General features: G+C 51.3%; 1 protein-coding gene across 1 annotated transcript in view; it reads right to left on the reverse strand.

Annotated features, from left to right (window-relative positions):
• Positions 1 to 416: 416 nt before the first annotated feature.
• RERE (arginine-glutamic acid dipeptide repeats) overlaps positions 417 to 17,218 on the reverse strand; it is a 449,440-nt gene continuing 432,638 nt past the window's right edge. Inside the window, exon 22 of the mRNA XM_044996656.1 lies at positions 417 to 656. Within this exon, the coding sequence (XP_044852591.1) occupies positions 650 to 656 (7 nt within the window). The 3' untranslated portion in view covers positions 417 to 649. The remainder of the gene's footprint in view (positions 657 to 17,218) is intronic.

Genomic DNA, 17,218 nt, shown 5'->3' on the forward strand with positions numbered 1-17,218 from the left:
CAAGACCTGCCACCCCTGAGAGCCATCCCAGCCCACGTTAGCCTTCTTTCCACTCCTCTAATGTCATCTCAGGGAGCACTGAGTCCCAGAGTGTCACTGGTAAAGTGACAACAAAAATAAGTCTACTCACTAGATTGCAGGCTGGGAACTTGCTGCTTTATTTAACTGTATTACAAGTGTGTGTGGTGTGGGGTGGAGACTCCCACTGACTAAAACAGGAGGTGAAGAATGGCAGGATAGTGGAGCCATGCTCCATCCCATAATACTATGGGTAACCCACTAAACCCTATCATGACCACTTTACTACTGTCACAGTGTGAAAAGGGACATGGCACTGCCGCAGGCAGCTTGTGTTAGCTGGGGTAATGTTGTGCCCATGGCAGAGCGGGCAGCCTCCTCATGGCTAATGGTACCCACAGCATCTCTGTCTAATGTTCGTTTTACTTACTCCTTCATCCCTTTGTCTGGAAATTGTTGTCCATATCAGTGCTTTCAGTGCGGTGCATGGCAGTTCTTGAAGAGATAGCCAAGGAGAAAGGCTTGTCTGAGTCTTGTTGCCACATCTCAACTGAGAGACGAGCCATCCCTTTAGTTCTTGACACTGCCTGGATCTCTTCCACTTGTACTGGAGCTTGCACATCCAGGAGATTCACGGCCTGCAATGTGAGACATACACCAGGTCAGCCATGGGGATCATTTGCAGAGGGTGCACCAGCTCAATAGCATACAGGCACCAGGTGACAATCATTAACAGTCTCTTCAGGGCTGACTGAAGGCTTGATTCTATACAGGACACAGAGGAAGAAACTCCTACTCCAGGGTTAAGTGAAACTTACATTGTGCACAAGCCTTGACCGGCCCCTCTGCACAGGGATGCATTTCACCCTGCGGGAGAAAGAGCATTCTAAGCGTACAGGGCAAGGAAGGACAAATGAGGGTAGGATGAAAGCAGGAGACACAGGGAGAGGAGGGGCAGGATTTACCGGTGGGACAAAAAAAGTGGGGGGTAAAAGGAAGAGACACTGGCATATTATAATTATTTCTTAGTTTAGATTTTTTAAAATATTCTGTTGGAAGCTCTGGAGTTTTCCAGCCAAATTTGCCCTTTAAATTCACTTTTGCCTTATGTTTCAAGACAGATGATGAACCAGTGTGATTTTCTATGATTTATGTCCTAGCTGGTGCCCCACTATTGTTGATTAATTATCAGCAGCACAGCACTATGGGAAATTGATCTTACTGGGCACTGCAGAACCAGAAAATGGGAAGAGTTTTATACAATAAATTAGTGTTATTAATAAAAAGTGCACAAGGATGTCATAAATTGTTTGTGTAGGTCCTACCCAAACCGTGACTCTAGTTTCAGAATAAGGGAGTGGCAAATTAAAAGACAGAAAGATTCAGAATCTGGGGAACATTCACTATCAGATTATAACAATTTAAAAATAGCTCAAACACAAGGTCTAAACAAACTGCTCTGTGTCTTTGTTTTCCTTCTTGCAAAATGGGTGTAACACCTGACTCCAGGGGTATTGTGCAGATTAGCGTTTGTAAAGTGCTTTGAAGATAAAATGGAAGTACTTCCCCCCAAAGGACATGCAGAGTCTAGCAAGTGTCAAAGAGACATTACCACAAGTTTGAAACGAGCGTATAGAGTGGGACCTGGCCATTGTGGGGAAGGCTCCATGGGAAAGGAAAGGCCTGAGTAATAATCAAATGGTAAGACTTGGCGCTTCAATAGCTCTTTTAATTTCTCAGTCTCAAAACGTGTTGCACAAGGTGGGTATGAACCATTATCCAAATTTCACAGCAGGTGCAAATGAGGCACAGAGATGGAAAAGGACCTGTCACGAGTCCTGATCACACAGCAGGCTCAGGACTCGAATTAATAGCTGCCGCCTGCCAGCCCTGCCCTTCCATTTGCAATACCACAGTGACTCTGATCCAGCCGAGCACGTTTTTAAGGTAGTGATGGAAGGTGTATGTTAGCCGGGGATAGAGGTGGTGAGGGAGACACAGGGGCGACGTGGTAGTTAACATTTAGGGAACACATGGCAGGGCAGAATTAGAGAGTGCTCTGGAAGGTGAGTAGGATTGGAGCAGCAGCAGGGGAGGAAGATTCTTTAGCAGCTGGATGGACTGCAGGGCAGAGAGCTGTATGCAGTCTGCAGCGTTCACACAAGGGAAGGGTTAATGAAACAGGACTAGGGAACAGAGCGCACAAAATCTGAGCTGACATTCTGGCCATGAGAGCCTCTCCAGGCTGGGGAAAAACACACTTAGTTCTATTTTCTATCCTGCCTGAGGACGGGCTCTGGGCTGGACCTTCCCCTTTAATCTCATTGCCTTGTTTGAACAGAGCATGTCTTAAGCAGGGCTGAGACATGGCACATTGCGGGGTTGTCTGAAAGCCTTGGAATGAACCCAGGGTTCTCGTGCTTTAATCCCACAGACACCCCACACTCAGCCACTTGCAGCCGGTCCCCTTTGGGTACAGCCCAGAAGCCGTTGTACACAGTGTTTCAAAAAGAAGGGTGCTTTAGTGGTTACAGCACTAGATTGAGACGCAGGAGACCTAGGTTCAATTCTCACCGTTGCCAGAGGCTTCCTGTGTGACCTTGGGGGAGTGCCTCAGTTCCCCACTGGTAACATGGAGATAATACAGTTCCCTACCCAATGACAGACGTGTTGTGAAGATACATTCATTACTGCTTATGAGCTGATTAGATACAAAGGTAATGGGGGATCACAGAAGCATGTACATAGAGAGATGATAATGGGTGTGCAGGTCTGTGTCCTCCTTGGTCTTTGCCCAGGAGGTGGTATTGTGGCATTTCATCATCCACAGGATAAAGACAACCCGATCTCAAGACAGGGCTGATCATGGGGTAGAATTTGTTGACAAATCCCTGTTCACAGAAACACAAGTTGTAGAAAAACAATTGGGGTCTTGCTGCAGCATCGTTAAAAGGGATTAAAGAAATTACCAAAAAAAGAACCTGTTGGGGTGCAATAACAATGGGTTGTAACTACGCCAGCCTTAACTAGTCGACTCCCCAAGGAAAATGGTTAAAAGCAGGAGGAAGGGCTACCACCACTGAGCGGGGCTGCAGACCATTTAGGACACCATAGAAGAGGCACTGACAGTTTGCGAATCCCTGGGAAACAAATACTAAAGGAGGTACAGTAAAACCAGGATGGTTCAGAGGAGAAGTACAGGGGTTTAATCAGCATCCTTGGAAAAGGCGTGGTTACGCCCAGATGGCATGTGTTGGTTGGAACATAAACTATGCCACAATAGATTCAAATTGGTAGTTAAGTTAGGTAGCAAGAGAATATGAGAAGAAATAGTCAAAGATACCCAACAACAATGAACTGTGTCGTTAGAAGCAAGATGCGTGCATGATTGCAAACCCTTTAGCCCCTTTTAGCAAAGTAGCAGGGAAGTGAATTGCATTTCTCAGGGCTCTTTTCACTGCAGAGGACAACAGGCAGATTGCTATTCCACAGGCCCTCTTCATAGGAAAGCAGGATGGCCTTAGCGACAGACACCAAAATCTCAGAGTAGGAAACCTTGGACCAACTCGAGAAACTCCAGGGCAGTAAATCAGCGGGGCCAGACGCTATTCATCTGCAGGTTCAGAAGGGTATAAAGTCTTCAGTAATGGACAAGCAGACAAAGAGACGCACAGCAACTGTTTCTGGAGACTAGAAAATCACTAACATGAAAAAGGTCTTTCAATCTCAGCAGTTAAGACTGGTGAGGCTGACTTTGGTGTGAGGGAAACTGACTGAAAGTCTGACTATGGGCAGAACAGCACAATACTTGGATAACCCAAGGGTGCCAATCCAGTACGGCTTCTGTAAGGGCAGCTCATGCCTCTCTACTCTGCTAAGGTGAAATTCCCCCCCTGTGCAGAGGGCTGTGCACCATTTAAGCCCAGCTCAAGAAATTGTGCTTTGTCCTCATGCTGGCCCACTGAACAAGGCTGAATGCAACCCTTGGAACTATAGCTCAAGCAATTAAAAAGGCCGGTGTGCTGCGTATCATTAAATGTGGAGAACTCATTGCCATGGGAGGTCATAGGGCCTGAGTGAAGAGGATTCCCCTGGACTTCAATGGACACTGTATCAGGCTTGCAGTGACACACATTTCTGCTGGACAATTCCTTTACTAACATTAATGTCTGTGGGTAGGCCAGTTACCTGAAGGGGTTAGGAAAGATTCCTCCCCTCCATCACCTGCCTCCAATATACAGTGTTGTCTGATTGGCTAGGAGCATAATGGGGCAAATTTCACCTTCCTCTGAAGCTATTGGTATGTGCCCGTGGCAGGATGCCAGACTGTATGTTGCCAACTCTTGTGATTTTATCGCAAGTCACGTGATACTTGGTGGTTCTTCTAAAAAACCCAGCTCCTGGAGTCCTGTGATTATGTGAAAAACTTATCTTTCACAGGAAAAAAATGTTCTTAGCTCTCATCAGTGTCAAGAAAGTCTTAAAACCATGACACACGCCTCCGCCCACCCCACCAAATGCTCAAAACCCAGAGGGCAAATAAAAAAGCCCCCAACTGTATCATTTAAAAAAAAAATCTCATGATTGTTTAAGCCAATCTCATGATTTTGTGGGCCTGACTTGTGATGATGGAACTCTTGGGGTTGCTGTGCTGCAGCCTGGCCGTCGTTGATTTGATCTAGGCTGGCAGCTGCCATGAAGGATGGTGAGTAGTCACATTCCCTATGGGGTTTTTCTGTGTGGGAGAATAAGAAATGGTCTCCTGGATTAGAGGCAGTCTGGAAGGCAAATCAAGAACATCATTTTCTCCAGGCTGGGGCTTCCAGCTTGCGTGCTCAGTAACTTAATTTTTTTAAAACACATATCGAAAAGCACTTCTTTAAAGGCTTTGGGAGGTTTTTTTTGAAGGAAATATTGACAGTGCCTATCGGCAGCGTCCCAGAGGGGTGCAGTGTCAGAGCACATTAGCCCTTCACAAATGAAAAAACAGATGCAAAGGCTGAGGCCTGGGAGCAAGCAGAGCTGCGGCGGCAGCCCAAGCTTTATGCGCGCTAATTCCGTTTAAAGAGACACTCTCATGATCTTTACTTTTCAACAGACAGCTCGGGTTCCCCCTTGTTCTTTGTCAGAGTTACGTAGAAGCTCAAAAATAAACTCTCCATAAAAGACTTTGGGCCAGAGGTGCAAAGGTACTTAAGTGCCTTAAGATGCACACCCTCAGAAGTTTGTTGCCTAAAAGGATTTTCAACACTAAGTGAATTAGGCACCTGACCCACACTGACTTTCATTGGGAGTTAGGTGCCCAACCTGATCAGGTGCTTTTGTGAATCCCTCTAGGTATCTGTGTGTTCTTTAGGCACCCAAGTATCTTTGTAAATCTGGCCCTTTGTCCTTCTCAGTTTGTTGACCATTCTTTCTCCCTGTGCCACTCCTGGTCCCTGGTTGTTTCTAAAGAGGCATGAAATTAACACAGCTTCTTGGGTTCGCTTCCTTGTTTGTGCATCATGACCAAGGAGAATTTCAGCAGAGCTCTGGGAATAGATCAGATCATTAGCTTTGACTGCAGGGCTGCCAGCAGAGGGCACGTAGGAGTACAAAACAGTGTTTTTGTGTAGGTCTTGGGGGCAGGGAGGGAGGAGAGAGTGTATATGTATGTGTGTTTTAATTTAAAATTTTCTAGTTGAAAAAACTGACCGATTTATGAACGAGTAAGAGAGAGGAATTTAAGATTTTAGAAAACGGAAGATTTTTTATAGCAATTTTAAGGAAGATCAAGTTGAGGCTTTTCCAGTGTCATAACTGATTAAAAATCATAATAAAATAAAACAACAACAACAACAACGGTACTATGCCCTTAGCTGCAAAGCATTATACACTGTGAGGACCTCAAGCATTTTAAAAAAACTAAAAAATTCAACATCAATACCACTGCATGGTTGGGAAGTAAAGCAGAGAAGTGAAATGACTTAGCCAAGGCCTCATGGTGAGTCTGTGGCAGAGATAAGCAGAACGCAGGTCTCCAAGGCCTGTGCTTTAGTCCATGACCACCCTTTCCCTCCTAAAGACACCACCTTCCCTGCCAACGATGGGTCCCCATTCCCAGTCATGTCAATGGGCGTTTTCCCTGAGATGTCAGTAGGAGCAGGCGCTAAGAGGAGAGGGAGAACCTTTCTGCTGCATTTTCAATCTACCTGGAGATCGAGGGGAAATATAAATGTGTCCCAGATGCAAAAACCAGACTCAGAACCCCTCCAATTCTCCCATGCCTCACAGAGGCAGAGGCACATGCCTGGCTCTGCCTGCCTAGAGGTGAAAGGGTAGAGATCACATATGGCCAGTCAGTGACTGGGCTGCTGCACAGAGAACAGCGTTTCCCCCACACCTTTTGTGGAGTGTCGGCAGTCTGGTGGCAAGAGGGGAGTTTTGGAAATAGCTGAGCCCCGTCAGAGCATTTTCAGCATCTGTGTGGGGTTAGGTTTGTGGTTTATTCCAGGGCTTGGAAAAGACCTCAGGCAAACGTTCTGACTCTTATCTCTGAGAGCAAAGTCTCTTTACCACCATCTCACCCTCCCGCAAGGCCAAGATTAGCTAGAAAGGTTTACACGGGGGTGGCTTAGGGGATACTCCCAGGCCTAGTGCACTACCAGATGTCTTCAGTGGCTCACCCACTATGCTGAGCTGGAGGCTAGCTTACCAGACAGAACTTAGTTGATATTTTTAGAGATGGAATAGGTGCTTCCAGGTCCCCCTCCTTCCCACATCAGAGCTACCAAAGGTGCTCGAGCAAATGAATGCTTCTGTTTTCTAGCTCCCCTCTGTCATGAGTAGAGAGGTGCTGGTCAGGCATGAATTGCATCAAGGCAAGGTGTCATTTCTGCCAGGCCTCCAGGAGTTATTCCCCAAAGCAGAGCAGAAGGGGGAGAACTGAGCGCTCTCCATTGTTGCCTGTTCTCTGTCATCTGTTGCTCCTCTAAAGCCACCATCCTCCAAACAAGAAACATTCCAGCTGCCCTGTGTGATCACAGACGGGCCAGCGCTGCGTCCCATATTGACAGGCACTGCCTCACTGGCTGAGACTCTGAATTTTGCCGGGAGGGAGCTGGTAGAGGTTGGCGTCACTGTTCACAGGGCCACGGGGGGGGGGGGGGGCAGTTGCCCTGTGTTCTAGATAAGAACCATCTGTCAAGACACCCTAAAGCTAGATGCCCGATAGGTGCAGCATGGCAGTAAGATTTAAATGCAAGACAGAACAAGACTGTAGAGGTGCAGAGAGCAAGGGACAAGCAGTGTCAGATACAGCTCAGAGGGCAATGAGAGTAGGGATCAGGTTAGCTTCCAGGCACTGGACACAGCTAGGAATCAACATTGTTTTCACTGAGCTCAGTACTATCCATACACAGCATATGAAACAGTCCCTGCCCCAAGTGCTTACAAGCCAGTTCTGACCAGACATATGTAATACACCAGAGGATGGAGGAATCTCAAAGAAGCAGAGATGTCAAGGGAGGAAAAAAAATCAGGTTGCTTTGCCTGCCACAGCTCAGAGGGGACTCGGAAGTAAGGGACACGGCTTCCTTGCCTGCCCTGGATGAGGCTAAGAGTGAACTGAGCATAGGAACAGAGCTACTTGTCCCGGGATCAGGCAAAGCTCAGAGATAGCTGCCACCACGTTAGACGGGATGTGATTCCAAGGATGTGAAAGGTGGGGAAAAGATCCTTTGCTGCCATCGGGCCTGGCTTGGAGAGGGCTAGCAGGTGCCTGTCTGGACACAGAGGGACACATTTTCAATACACAGCCTTTCATTGTTTGTGCACCCACTAGCACTCATGAACACAAATGAGCAACTCCAACGATGGAATTCGTTTTCAAGTCAGGCATCCTTAGAGGTCAAGAGGGGTCTGCACCCTTAAATACTACTGAGTGCACGCCCCGCTGCTAGTGGACCAGTCTCTGAGCCCCTGGGCAAAGAGAATAGTTTACAAAAGGATCATTTCTTTCTTGTCTTTCACTCCTGCCATTTTTATCTTCCTCCAAGTACCGATCTGCCCAGAGCTGGGAGTGAGGCTATGAGAAATAGAACTCATCCTGCCGCTGGGGATGGCTCGGAGGCTGCAGAGATGGTACTTTGTCCTGCCCAGCAACACAGCTCAGGGTGGGCAGAGACTTGTCTTCGGTTTATTTGCACCACTCATGGCAGAAAGGGTCAAAAGCCAGGATAGGGACCTTTAACCAGCACGGAGCCAGTAGTTAAATGGTTGCATTTTGTAGGATCTCTGCAACACACTAAAAAATGGACAGAAGGAGCAGAAGCCTCCTGCACATGGGGTGCCCGAGAGAGAGAGATCCCGGGTTCTGTTTCCCCTGCTAATGCATGGAGGCGGCAGAGCTGGCTTGCTGCTCAGCAGTGCTTTGGTCCAGCGTCACCCCAGTGGCAACCTGTCCTCCCATCGGCTGGTAACTGTCACGCAGGAAGGACAGACCACAAAAGCCAGCAGCTCTAGGAGGCGGCCCCCATGTCAGCACAAGTCCCTGACGGACTCTCCAAGTAAATCCCCCTCCCCACCGAAAACAGCCCAGCCCTGCATACCCCATTCCCCAAACCCCCTCCTCTTTCACGACAGGCAGCGGCATTCCCACCCTCGGTGCACATGGGGTCGATTTTGCCGTCACCCAGCACTGACAGGGAAGCATTTGGCCAGCGCTTTCTTATTCCCCTCCCCCGCCTCCCTCCTACGCCTGTCCGTCCGCACAGTGATGGATGGCTATTGGTTTTGGCTTCGTCCGACAGGGAAATCTGTCACCTCGTGCCAGCAAGAGGTGACAGCAAATCCATCAGTGCGGAGACAGCAGTCGTTTGTGGATCGCTTTCAAGGCTGCTGGGGGCTGGGTTCTTCTCCCCCCCCCCCCCCCCGCAATCTCCCCTTTTCACTAGCTACAGAAAATCATCATTTGAACAAACCCATTCAGGCCCCCGTCATGTATCCAAACTCCTGGCATCCGAACTCTACCAGCCCTGAACTTGTAAGTTACTGCCCATTACTTTCCAAAGGGGGGGGCCTGCTGCAGAGCGGAAGGGGTGCATGCACCTCCTGGACACCTGGGTTCAAGCTCTACTTGCATCCACACCAGTGAAGCCAGTCTGATGAGCTTATTTTGCCTGGTGCCTTGTAGACGTGAATGCCTTGGCCCCAAAAGCAATGTCTGATCCAGTTCTGGGACAGAAGAGGGTGCTGCAGTATGGACGGAGATGCACTGACAAAGATCTGTGGAGACCCACGACTCTGGTAACAGAGACGGGTACAAGCTGCTAAGCCATTACACCCTTACCACACGGCAGGTATCTCACCCAGCGCTTTGTGGAGTTCCAGGTCCCTTGTGCAAGACGGAGCATGTCCTCTAGGGGTTAAAACATGGGAACTGTGTGCCAGGACTCCTGGGTTCTATTCCCAGCTCTGCATGTCACTTAATTTCCTTTGTGCTTCAACCTCCCTATAGGACAATAAAACTTACCTACCTGAAAGGTTGCAGCAAAGTTTAATCAATTCATATTTGCAAAGCTGTTAGAGATCCTCAGACAAAAGACACTGATGGAGTATCATTATTATAGACAAACACATTCCTTCACTTCTAAACACTGTGGGCCAGATGATTATTGTTATTTGTATTACAGTATCACCTAGAGGCCTCAACTGAGATCAGAGCCCCAGTGCGCTAGGAGCTGTACGGACACATCATGAGAGGCAGCCCTTGTCCTGGCGAGCTTACCCTCAAATCCAGTACAGTTGGTGCTAATCTCAGCAACCAAGGTAGGGGTCCAAGGTGGTTTAAAGCCACTTGCACATTCCCCAGTCCATTCAGCCCCTTCCATCATTAAGAGCAGCCTCGGGGTTGCTCTAGCCTACTGTGGCTATAACAGCCCCTTAGTGGACATTCCACTAGCTCAGGATTGCTTTATGCATGGAGTGCCAAGAAGCGGGTGGTGGAGGACTGGCAATGCCCCAGTACAAGTATAATCCTCCGCTGCCCTGTTAAGGCAGCTTTCAAGCCCTTTGTGCTAAGAGAGAGGCAGAAAGGGGTCTGAATCTCGTCCCTTGGGTCAATTTCTACTTTTACTTGACACTTGGATCATGAGAGCAGAATGTGACCCTCTGACCTTTGCACTGAGACACTCTCATCTCATACACAGCCCAACATGTCACTTATTCTAAACATGCCAGCGAAGGCGTCCCTGGGACTGTACGAGAATCTGTCACGTCCACGTGCAGTCCAGAGGCTCCCAGCATCAAAATCACTAGTGGCAAACCCTGGTGGGCAGTTTATCACGAAGACAATGTGGGTTGTGACAACAGCTGAAAACAACGACCTAATGTCATCTGAAGTGGCTATAACTTTGGCTGCGTGGCAAGGAGCTGCATCCATCCATCAATCACCCTCCCCAGCTGCAAGAATTTAAAACCAAAACAGCCCTAAAAATAAACTGGATTTCTCGGTGCCTTTTATCGGTTTTGCTGCCCCCTGAACCATGACATGAGCCTTAATAATTGCTAAGGATACAGCAAACATGGCCCGCCCCGCAGGGCCGCAGCTGCTGAGTGATGGCTCAAGGCAGCTGGGGTGGCAACTGCTCCATCTTCACGCCGCCCCCCGCAGCCTCACCCGCATTAATGTCTCGCCAGCCTCTGATTACATTGGCCCAAATTTTGCTCCCGTTACATCAGTGTCAATCCAGAGGTACATCGCTGGCTTTAATGGAGTTATTCCAGATTTACAGTGGTGCCACTGCCAGCAGAATTTGATCCTTCAGACCAGAGCCGGCGCGAGGCACAAGCAGACTAAGCAATAGCTTAGGGCCCCGAGCAGCTCAAAGTGGCTCCTTATTCATTTTTTATTATATGTTGCATGAGCAGAGGCCAAAAATATTCCTGCTTAGGGCTCCCAATGGGCCCTCTGCTCTGGACCCACTCCTGATGGGTCTTCGCAGATAAGCCCGTTGGCAATTTCAGACCCAAATAATAATAATAAAACTTAAACCCTGGTCACAAATTCCAGCCCCCCGCCAGCTCCCATCCCCACACACCCTGGGCTTGTCAAGTGCTGGCAGTTCAAAGAAGAAAAGCCTGGATGACTCCATTCCAAAGCAAAGCTCCAACTCCGGCTCAGCACAGCCTTGTGCGGGTGCGACGTGCCACCCAGGCCTGGGACGCAAGTTTGAAGCTCAAGAAGGGACGCTGCAGAGGCAGCAGGCTCATAACCCAATCGAGAGGGAGTCACCCTGGTACAGAGGCTAAGGCACCCCTTCAGCCCTGAGGGTGGAAGGAGGCTAGGAGAGACTGGGGAAGCAGGCTCTAAAACTTGATGGTGCTCCCTGCACACTGGGGACTGAGTCCACTGCCTCTGCAGAGTCCCAGCTTGAGCTTTTGACCCCGATCCCTTGGCGTGGCGGTGGCGTGTTGCACACCTGCTCCATAGGAGGGAGGTTTGGCTGGCACCACATGGCCCACAGACACCTCCCTTCCCCAGATCTGGTACAGGTGAGACAATATTGGCAGTAGCGTCAGAGGCCAGCCCTACACAGCCTTGCACCCTGCATCACGCCGCATGGGCGCCGAATGCTAGCAGCTCAGAATGGTGCCATTACACCCCAAAGTGGGTATGACACAAGGGGCACATCAGAGAGGAATCAGACCCTGCCAGTCTATTCTTTTAGGAGTAGGGGTGCCATGAGGCATCAGGACTCAGGATGCGGAGGGACAATTGCCCCCCCCCCCCGGCTATCATTCACCATAATGTAAGCAGACTTGACTAGCTGCATAAAAGCATTCACGGCTGTAGAGCAGCCCAGCGAGGGCTTCCAAGCTGACCGCAAGTTTCCTGGCCCCAACTCCCACTGCCTCCTGGGATGCGGCTGGATCAGCTGGGGAGAACAGCTGGATGCTGGCCAAGAGGAGTGCCTGGCTGGCTCCTTCCATTTGCAGAGAACACCCTGCAGGTTCCAGGCGAAGGCCAGGACACACGGAGACCCTGCTGGACTCCAGACTGCTGAGCGCAGGATGATTTATGGATCTCTGCAGATGGCATGTTCCAGCCAGAGGGCTTCAGACCAGAAAAACAGGAGCCTCCTGCCTCCTTAAAGGGGCAGAGCCACTTTAGCACTGGGAGCTCACTGTAAAGTTAGCTCTCCTGGCATTTTAATATTTTAGGGGCTGACCCCACATTAATTGGGTTCAGCCTTTTAAATCTTTAATTTACTTATTTATTTGGGTTTTAAACCTTGCCTGCAATTGCAGCTAATTAAAAAGCTCATTAGCTAGCATCCTGGGCCGATTCCCTGGGCTTTATGTACTGTACAGTCGGCCTCCTGCGCGTTTAAGCCATGGCTGGCATTGCTTGGTCTGCTTCCTACCTCCCTGGCTTTACGAGGTGTTCCATATTTTGGTCCCCCTCTCCTCTCATGGGTTTTTTTTGGGGGAGGGGGGGTTAAGTACCCCTTGCTGCAGCCGTTAGGAAACTTAGAAGCCATTGTGGCTCCATACAGTAGGTATAGCTTGGAGCATATTCATAGCTTATCCTTGATCTGCGCCGAGCTCTCCCCACTTCTGCCCCCAGTACAGCCCCTGAGCCCCCTTTAAAGGGACGTGGTATACGGACAATCAAAAACCATACTGGGTAAATTTTCAGCATTGTGCTCAGGCATTTAGTGGCCCTGTTGTGATACAAAGTCACCAGCGTGCGTCCATCTCTGTCCCTGTCCAGCTCATATGCAGGGGCGGCTCCAGGCCCCAGCACGCCAAGCACATGCTTGGGGTGGCAAGCTGTGGGGGGCGCTCTGCTGGCACCGCGAGGGCGGCAGGCAGGCAGCCTTCGGCGGCTTGCCTGCGGAGGGTCTGCTGGTCCCACGGCTTTGGCGGACCTCCCGCAGGCTTGCCAGCGGACCCTCCGCAGGCAAGCCGCCAAAGGCAGCCTGCCTGCCGTGCTTGGGGCGGCAAAATGCCTAGAGCCACCCTTGCTCATATGCAGGGAGGAACTGGCCCCAAAGTCATTCCAAGAAGAGGACTTTATAGCCAGCACCACACCCAGTTTTCCACCTCAGCAACAGCCCTATTGAAAGCCCTTCCCTGCCCTGGGATTCCTTTAGCTAGCTCCCTATGTCCCGCTGCGACCCCAGCACTTCCAGGTCTCTGCAGGGGTGATCCCCCCCCCGCTGATCTTTTCAGTGAAACTCACATTGCAACAAATCACAAGAATAAAAGAGGACGCTGCCCCCCCCCCCAGCTGTTTGTTACGTGGCTAATGGAGAATGGGGCTTGAACACAAAGCCTGGCCCTCAGCGCCCCTTCAGACTTTGAGGGGATTTGCAAATCAGATCCAGGTTCTGCGGCTTGAGTCCCTCTCTGACCCAGTTAACATTAGCCCTAATTTTCCAAAGGAAAACGAGGAATATTTGCATCGCTTATTATTCCAGTACTTCCTGCCAAGTCTCCTTCCCCGCTGCTCCCCCCCGAGCTCCAGGACCTTTGCAGCAGGGATGGTTTGCCACAGCAATGTCTGTGTTGGGGGCATTCTCACGCGTGAATGCAGCAGCAGAAGCACATGTGGAAGGGGGATCAGCAGCAGCAGCCCCTCCAGTCTCCCTCCCCTTCTCTGTCACCATCTGGCTGCTTTGCCTTCCAACAAACCCAGCGGCTCTCCTCCCTGCCTGGGGAAGCTCCTGTTTTTAACTCTGGTGGAGAGCCCAAGATGCGGTTCCGGAGACGCTTCCAATGGAGGTCTGCACAATCCAGTTAAAAAGGAAGCCGTGGTTTGAGTGCGTCTGAGACAGCTCACCCCCTGGCTGGCTGCTGCAGGCGAGCGTTAAAGCCCATCTGGGGAGGAACAGCTTCCCGCTTCCTGCTGCCTTTGCCTGGCAGGGGAGCCGTCAGGGATGGCAGGACGAAGAACTACAGCTAGAGGGGGAGCGTGGGCGGCTGGGGCAAAACCTCAGTCGGCATGTTTACATTTGCCAAGGTCAAAACCAAAACCACCTCTGGTTTGGGCTTTGCACTGAATCATGGCCCATAGAAAGACAGGAGGATTTTAGACTTTGCAGGACCCATTCCCCCCCCCCCCCAACCTCAACCCGCCTCCTGCCTTGTGACAGGCAACATCTAAAAGAATTGTCTCCTTCTCCCTTACTCCTGGCCTGCCTGTCGGCCTGCCCAGGGAGTACAATAAAACCAGATATGCAAAGACCATCCATTCACTGCACAGCCCAGGGGGGTGGAGGGCCCAGCCCAGCGACACACAAGAGCGAGCTGGGGGTGGGGGGCAGCCCAGGCCCAGAGATGCACAGGAGCTCGGGGGGCGAGGGACAGGCCAGCCGAGAGAAGGGCTGGGGAGGGGAGCCCAGACCTGACCCAGAGAGATGGGAGAGCTCGCAGGGGCTAGGGCTGCCCCAACATGGCCCAGAGCACACACACACACACACCCCACACACACACCGACACACAAAACAGGCAGCAAATAAACCCCAGCAGGGCAGGAGAGCCTGTGCTGTGAGTGCTAGCGCTGGGCCACCTCCAACACTAATGTTTGGGTCTGAGAAGGATCCAAATCTTTGGAGGCCACCATCAATCCCCATTGCCCCCATCAATCCTTGCCTCCCCAGAGAACCCTGCCGCCCATTTCCCCAGAGAGCACCACTGCCCACACAGAACTCCCTGCACCCCCCCAAAGCCCTATCCCCAATAGAACCAGCACCCTCCCCCACAGCACTATGCCCCAGACCCTCCTGCATCCTACCAATCTCCACAGACCCCCTGCAGCCCCACAGCCCCATTGCCAGCAGCCCCCACTGCATCCCCCAATCTCCATAACCCCATCTCCCACAGAACCATCTACACCCCAACTGTTCCATCCCCTAGAAAATCCAGAGCTCCACAGCATTATGCCCCAGACTCTCCTACGTCCCCCCAGTCCCATCTCCCACAGAACCACCTGCACCTCAACTGCTTTATCCCCTAGAGAACCCTCTGAGTTTCACAGCCCCATTTCCCAGACGCTCCTGTCCCCCCTCCAGTCCCCACAGCTCCATCCTGCCCCAGCACTTTGCTCCAGACCCTCCTGCATCCCCTCCAATCCCCACAGCCCCATCCCTCACAGAACCCCCTGCACTCCACAGCTCCACCCCCCAGGCCCTCTGCATCCCCCCCAGCTCCATCCTCCATAGGCAGCAGGTTTAAAACAAATAAAAGGAAGTTCTTCTTCACGCAGCGCACAGTCAACTTGTGGAACTCCTTGCCTGAGGAGGTTGTGAAGGCTAGAACTATAACAGGGTTTAAAAGAGAACTGGATAAATTCATGGTGGTTAAGTCCATCAATGGCTATTAGCCAGGATGGGTAAGGAATGGTGTCCCTAGCCTCTGTTGGTCAGAGGATGGAGATGGATGGCAGGAGAGAGATCACTTGATCATTGCCTGTTAGGTTCACTCCCTCTGGGGCACCTGGCATTGGCCACTGTCGGTAGACAGGATACTGGGCTAGATGGACCTTTGGTCTGACCCGGTACGGCCGTTCTTATGTTCTTATAGAAGCCACTGCTCCTCATAGCCTCATTCCCCACGGACCAGGTGCCTCCAGCAATCCCCAAGCCCCATAGACTCCCAAGTGCCCCCTGCAATCCCCACAACCTGCCCTGCACCCCCACCATTCCCATAGCTCCCCCCTGCGCCCAACAAACCCCACAGTCCCCCATGCCCCCATCAATTCCCACAGCCATGTCCCTCTAGAGAAGCCCCTGCTCCCACAGAGCACCGTCCCAGACATGCACCATTAGCCCAACCTGGGGGTCTCTTCTGCCTGAGAGTGCTGGGGGCTACTATCTCCCTCTACAGTTTTCTGGCAGCAGGCCGGGCCTGCTACCTCCAGGTCATTCCCGCCCCCACACTGTGCCCCCAGGCCTGCACCAACCTCCCTCTATTCTGCTCTCCAGTCCTACCTACCTACCTCAACCACCCAGGCCTCTACAAAGCTCCACAGGCTCACCCCACCCTTACAGCCCCCAGCCTACATCATCTTCCCTTCCCCAGAACACACATGTAGCCCATTGGTGAGGGGGTGTGACAGGTCCCCACTCTGTGCCAATCCACCAAGGCTCTGAGTTGTCACAGCCCCCCACTACAGAGCTTCAGCTCTTTGGCTCAAGCTATGGCAGCTCGTGTTTATCTGGCTCAGGGCCTAGTGAGGCCTGTGCAGGGATAGGGGCCCAAGAAGGCCGTGGGGCCAGGCTTGAGGTTAGGGTTTCCACCTGTCCAGGATCGTCCCTTGTTTGAGGGGGCTGTCCTGGGAAGTCTGTTAGGGGGCTCAGTACATGCTGCCCACTGGCCAGTTGATGAGCTTGAGGGGATCATCCCAGAAGATTTTTGTACCTCGGAGGTGGTAACCCTAGCTGGGATTGGAGCCGGGGGAGGCTATAGGGCCTAGTTCAAGAGCCTAGTGAGACCTGTGCTGAGATTGGAGCCAGAGAAGGCCTGGTTTAAGGTCTGTAGGGTGTCCATGAGCCTGGGCTTGTGGAAGCTGGATTCATGGTCTTCAGAGGCAGCCATGGGGTTTTGCGCTGGGCCCCCAGGCATATCAGCCAAGAGGGTGACCGTCACACACGCACAAAGTCTCATTCTGAGTTCCAGGGTTGGGTCCCTCTCCCCTTTCAACAGCTCCTGGGTCAGATCCTTCCCCCAGGTAGCTCTGGATCCATCTCACATCCTTTCCTTCCCACCAGCTGGAAGAGTAGCAGCTGCATCAGTTCAGGCATGAATCAGAGGTAGCATCGGCTCATCTCCAGCCCGAAGGAAGGGACAAGACAAAAACAGGATGAGAATGAGAGGACAGGAGAGGAAAAAGAAAGAGGTCCAGCTGGTTGAAGGCACTGATCCGTGTCCCCTGATCACAGCAAGGACCAAATTCAGAGTCTGCCTCTAGTGAAATGAACTGGTCTCATCTCTGCTCCCCTTGGACAACTATCCACGTCTCAAAACCACCACCATTCAGCTGGATCATACTAAACAGCAGCCTGTAGAGAGGAGTGGGCCAGCACTGGAAAAGCAGGGATTGCTGTGGGTCAGGACCAACATTCAGCTTCAGGGAGAGGAGATTAAGAGTGAGATGCCCTGGCAGAGCCAGGGTAGGGGGGAGCGGGACCCAGAACTGGAATAGCAGAGTGTATTC

This window comes from Mauremys mutica, chromosome 21 (assembly GCF_020497125.1).
Source record: "Mauremys mutica isolate MM-2020 ecotype Southern chromosome 21, ASM2049712v1, whole genome shotgun sequence".
NCBI lineage: Eukaryota > Metazoa > Chordata > Testudines > Geoemydidae > Mauremys > Mauremys mutica.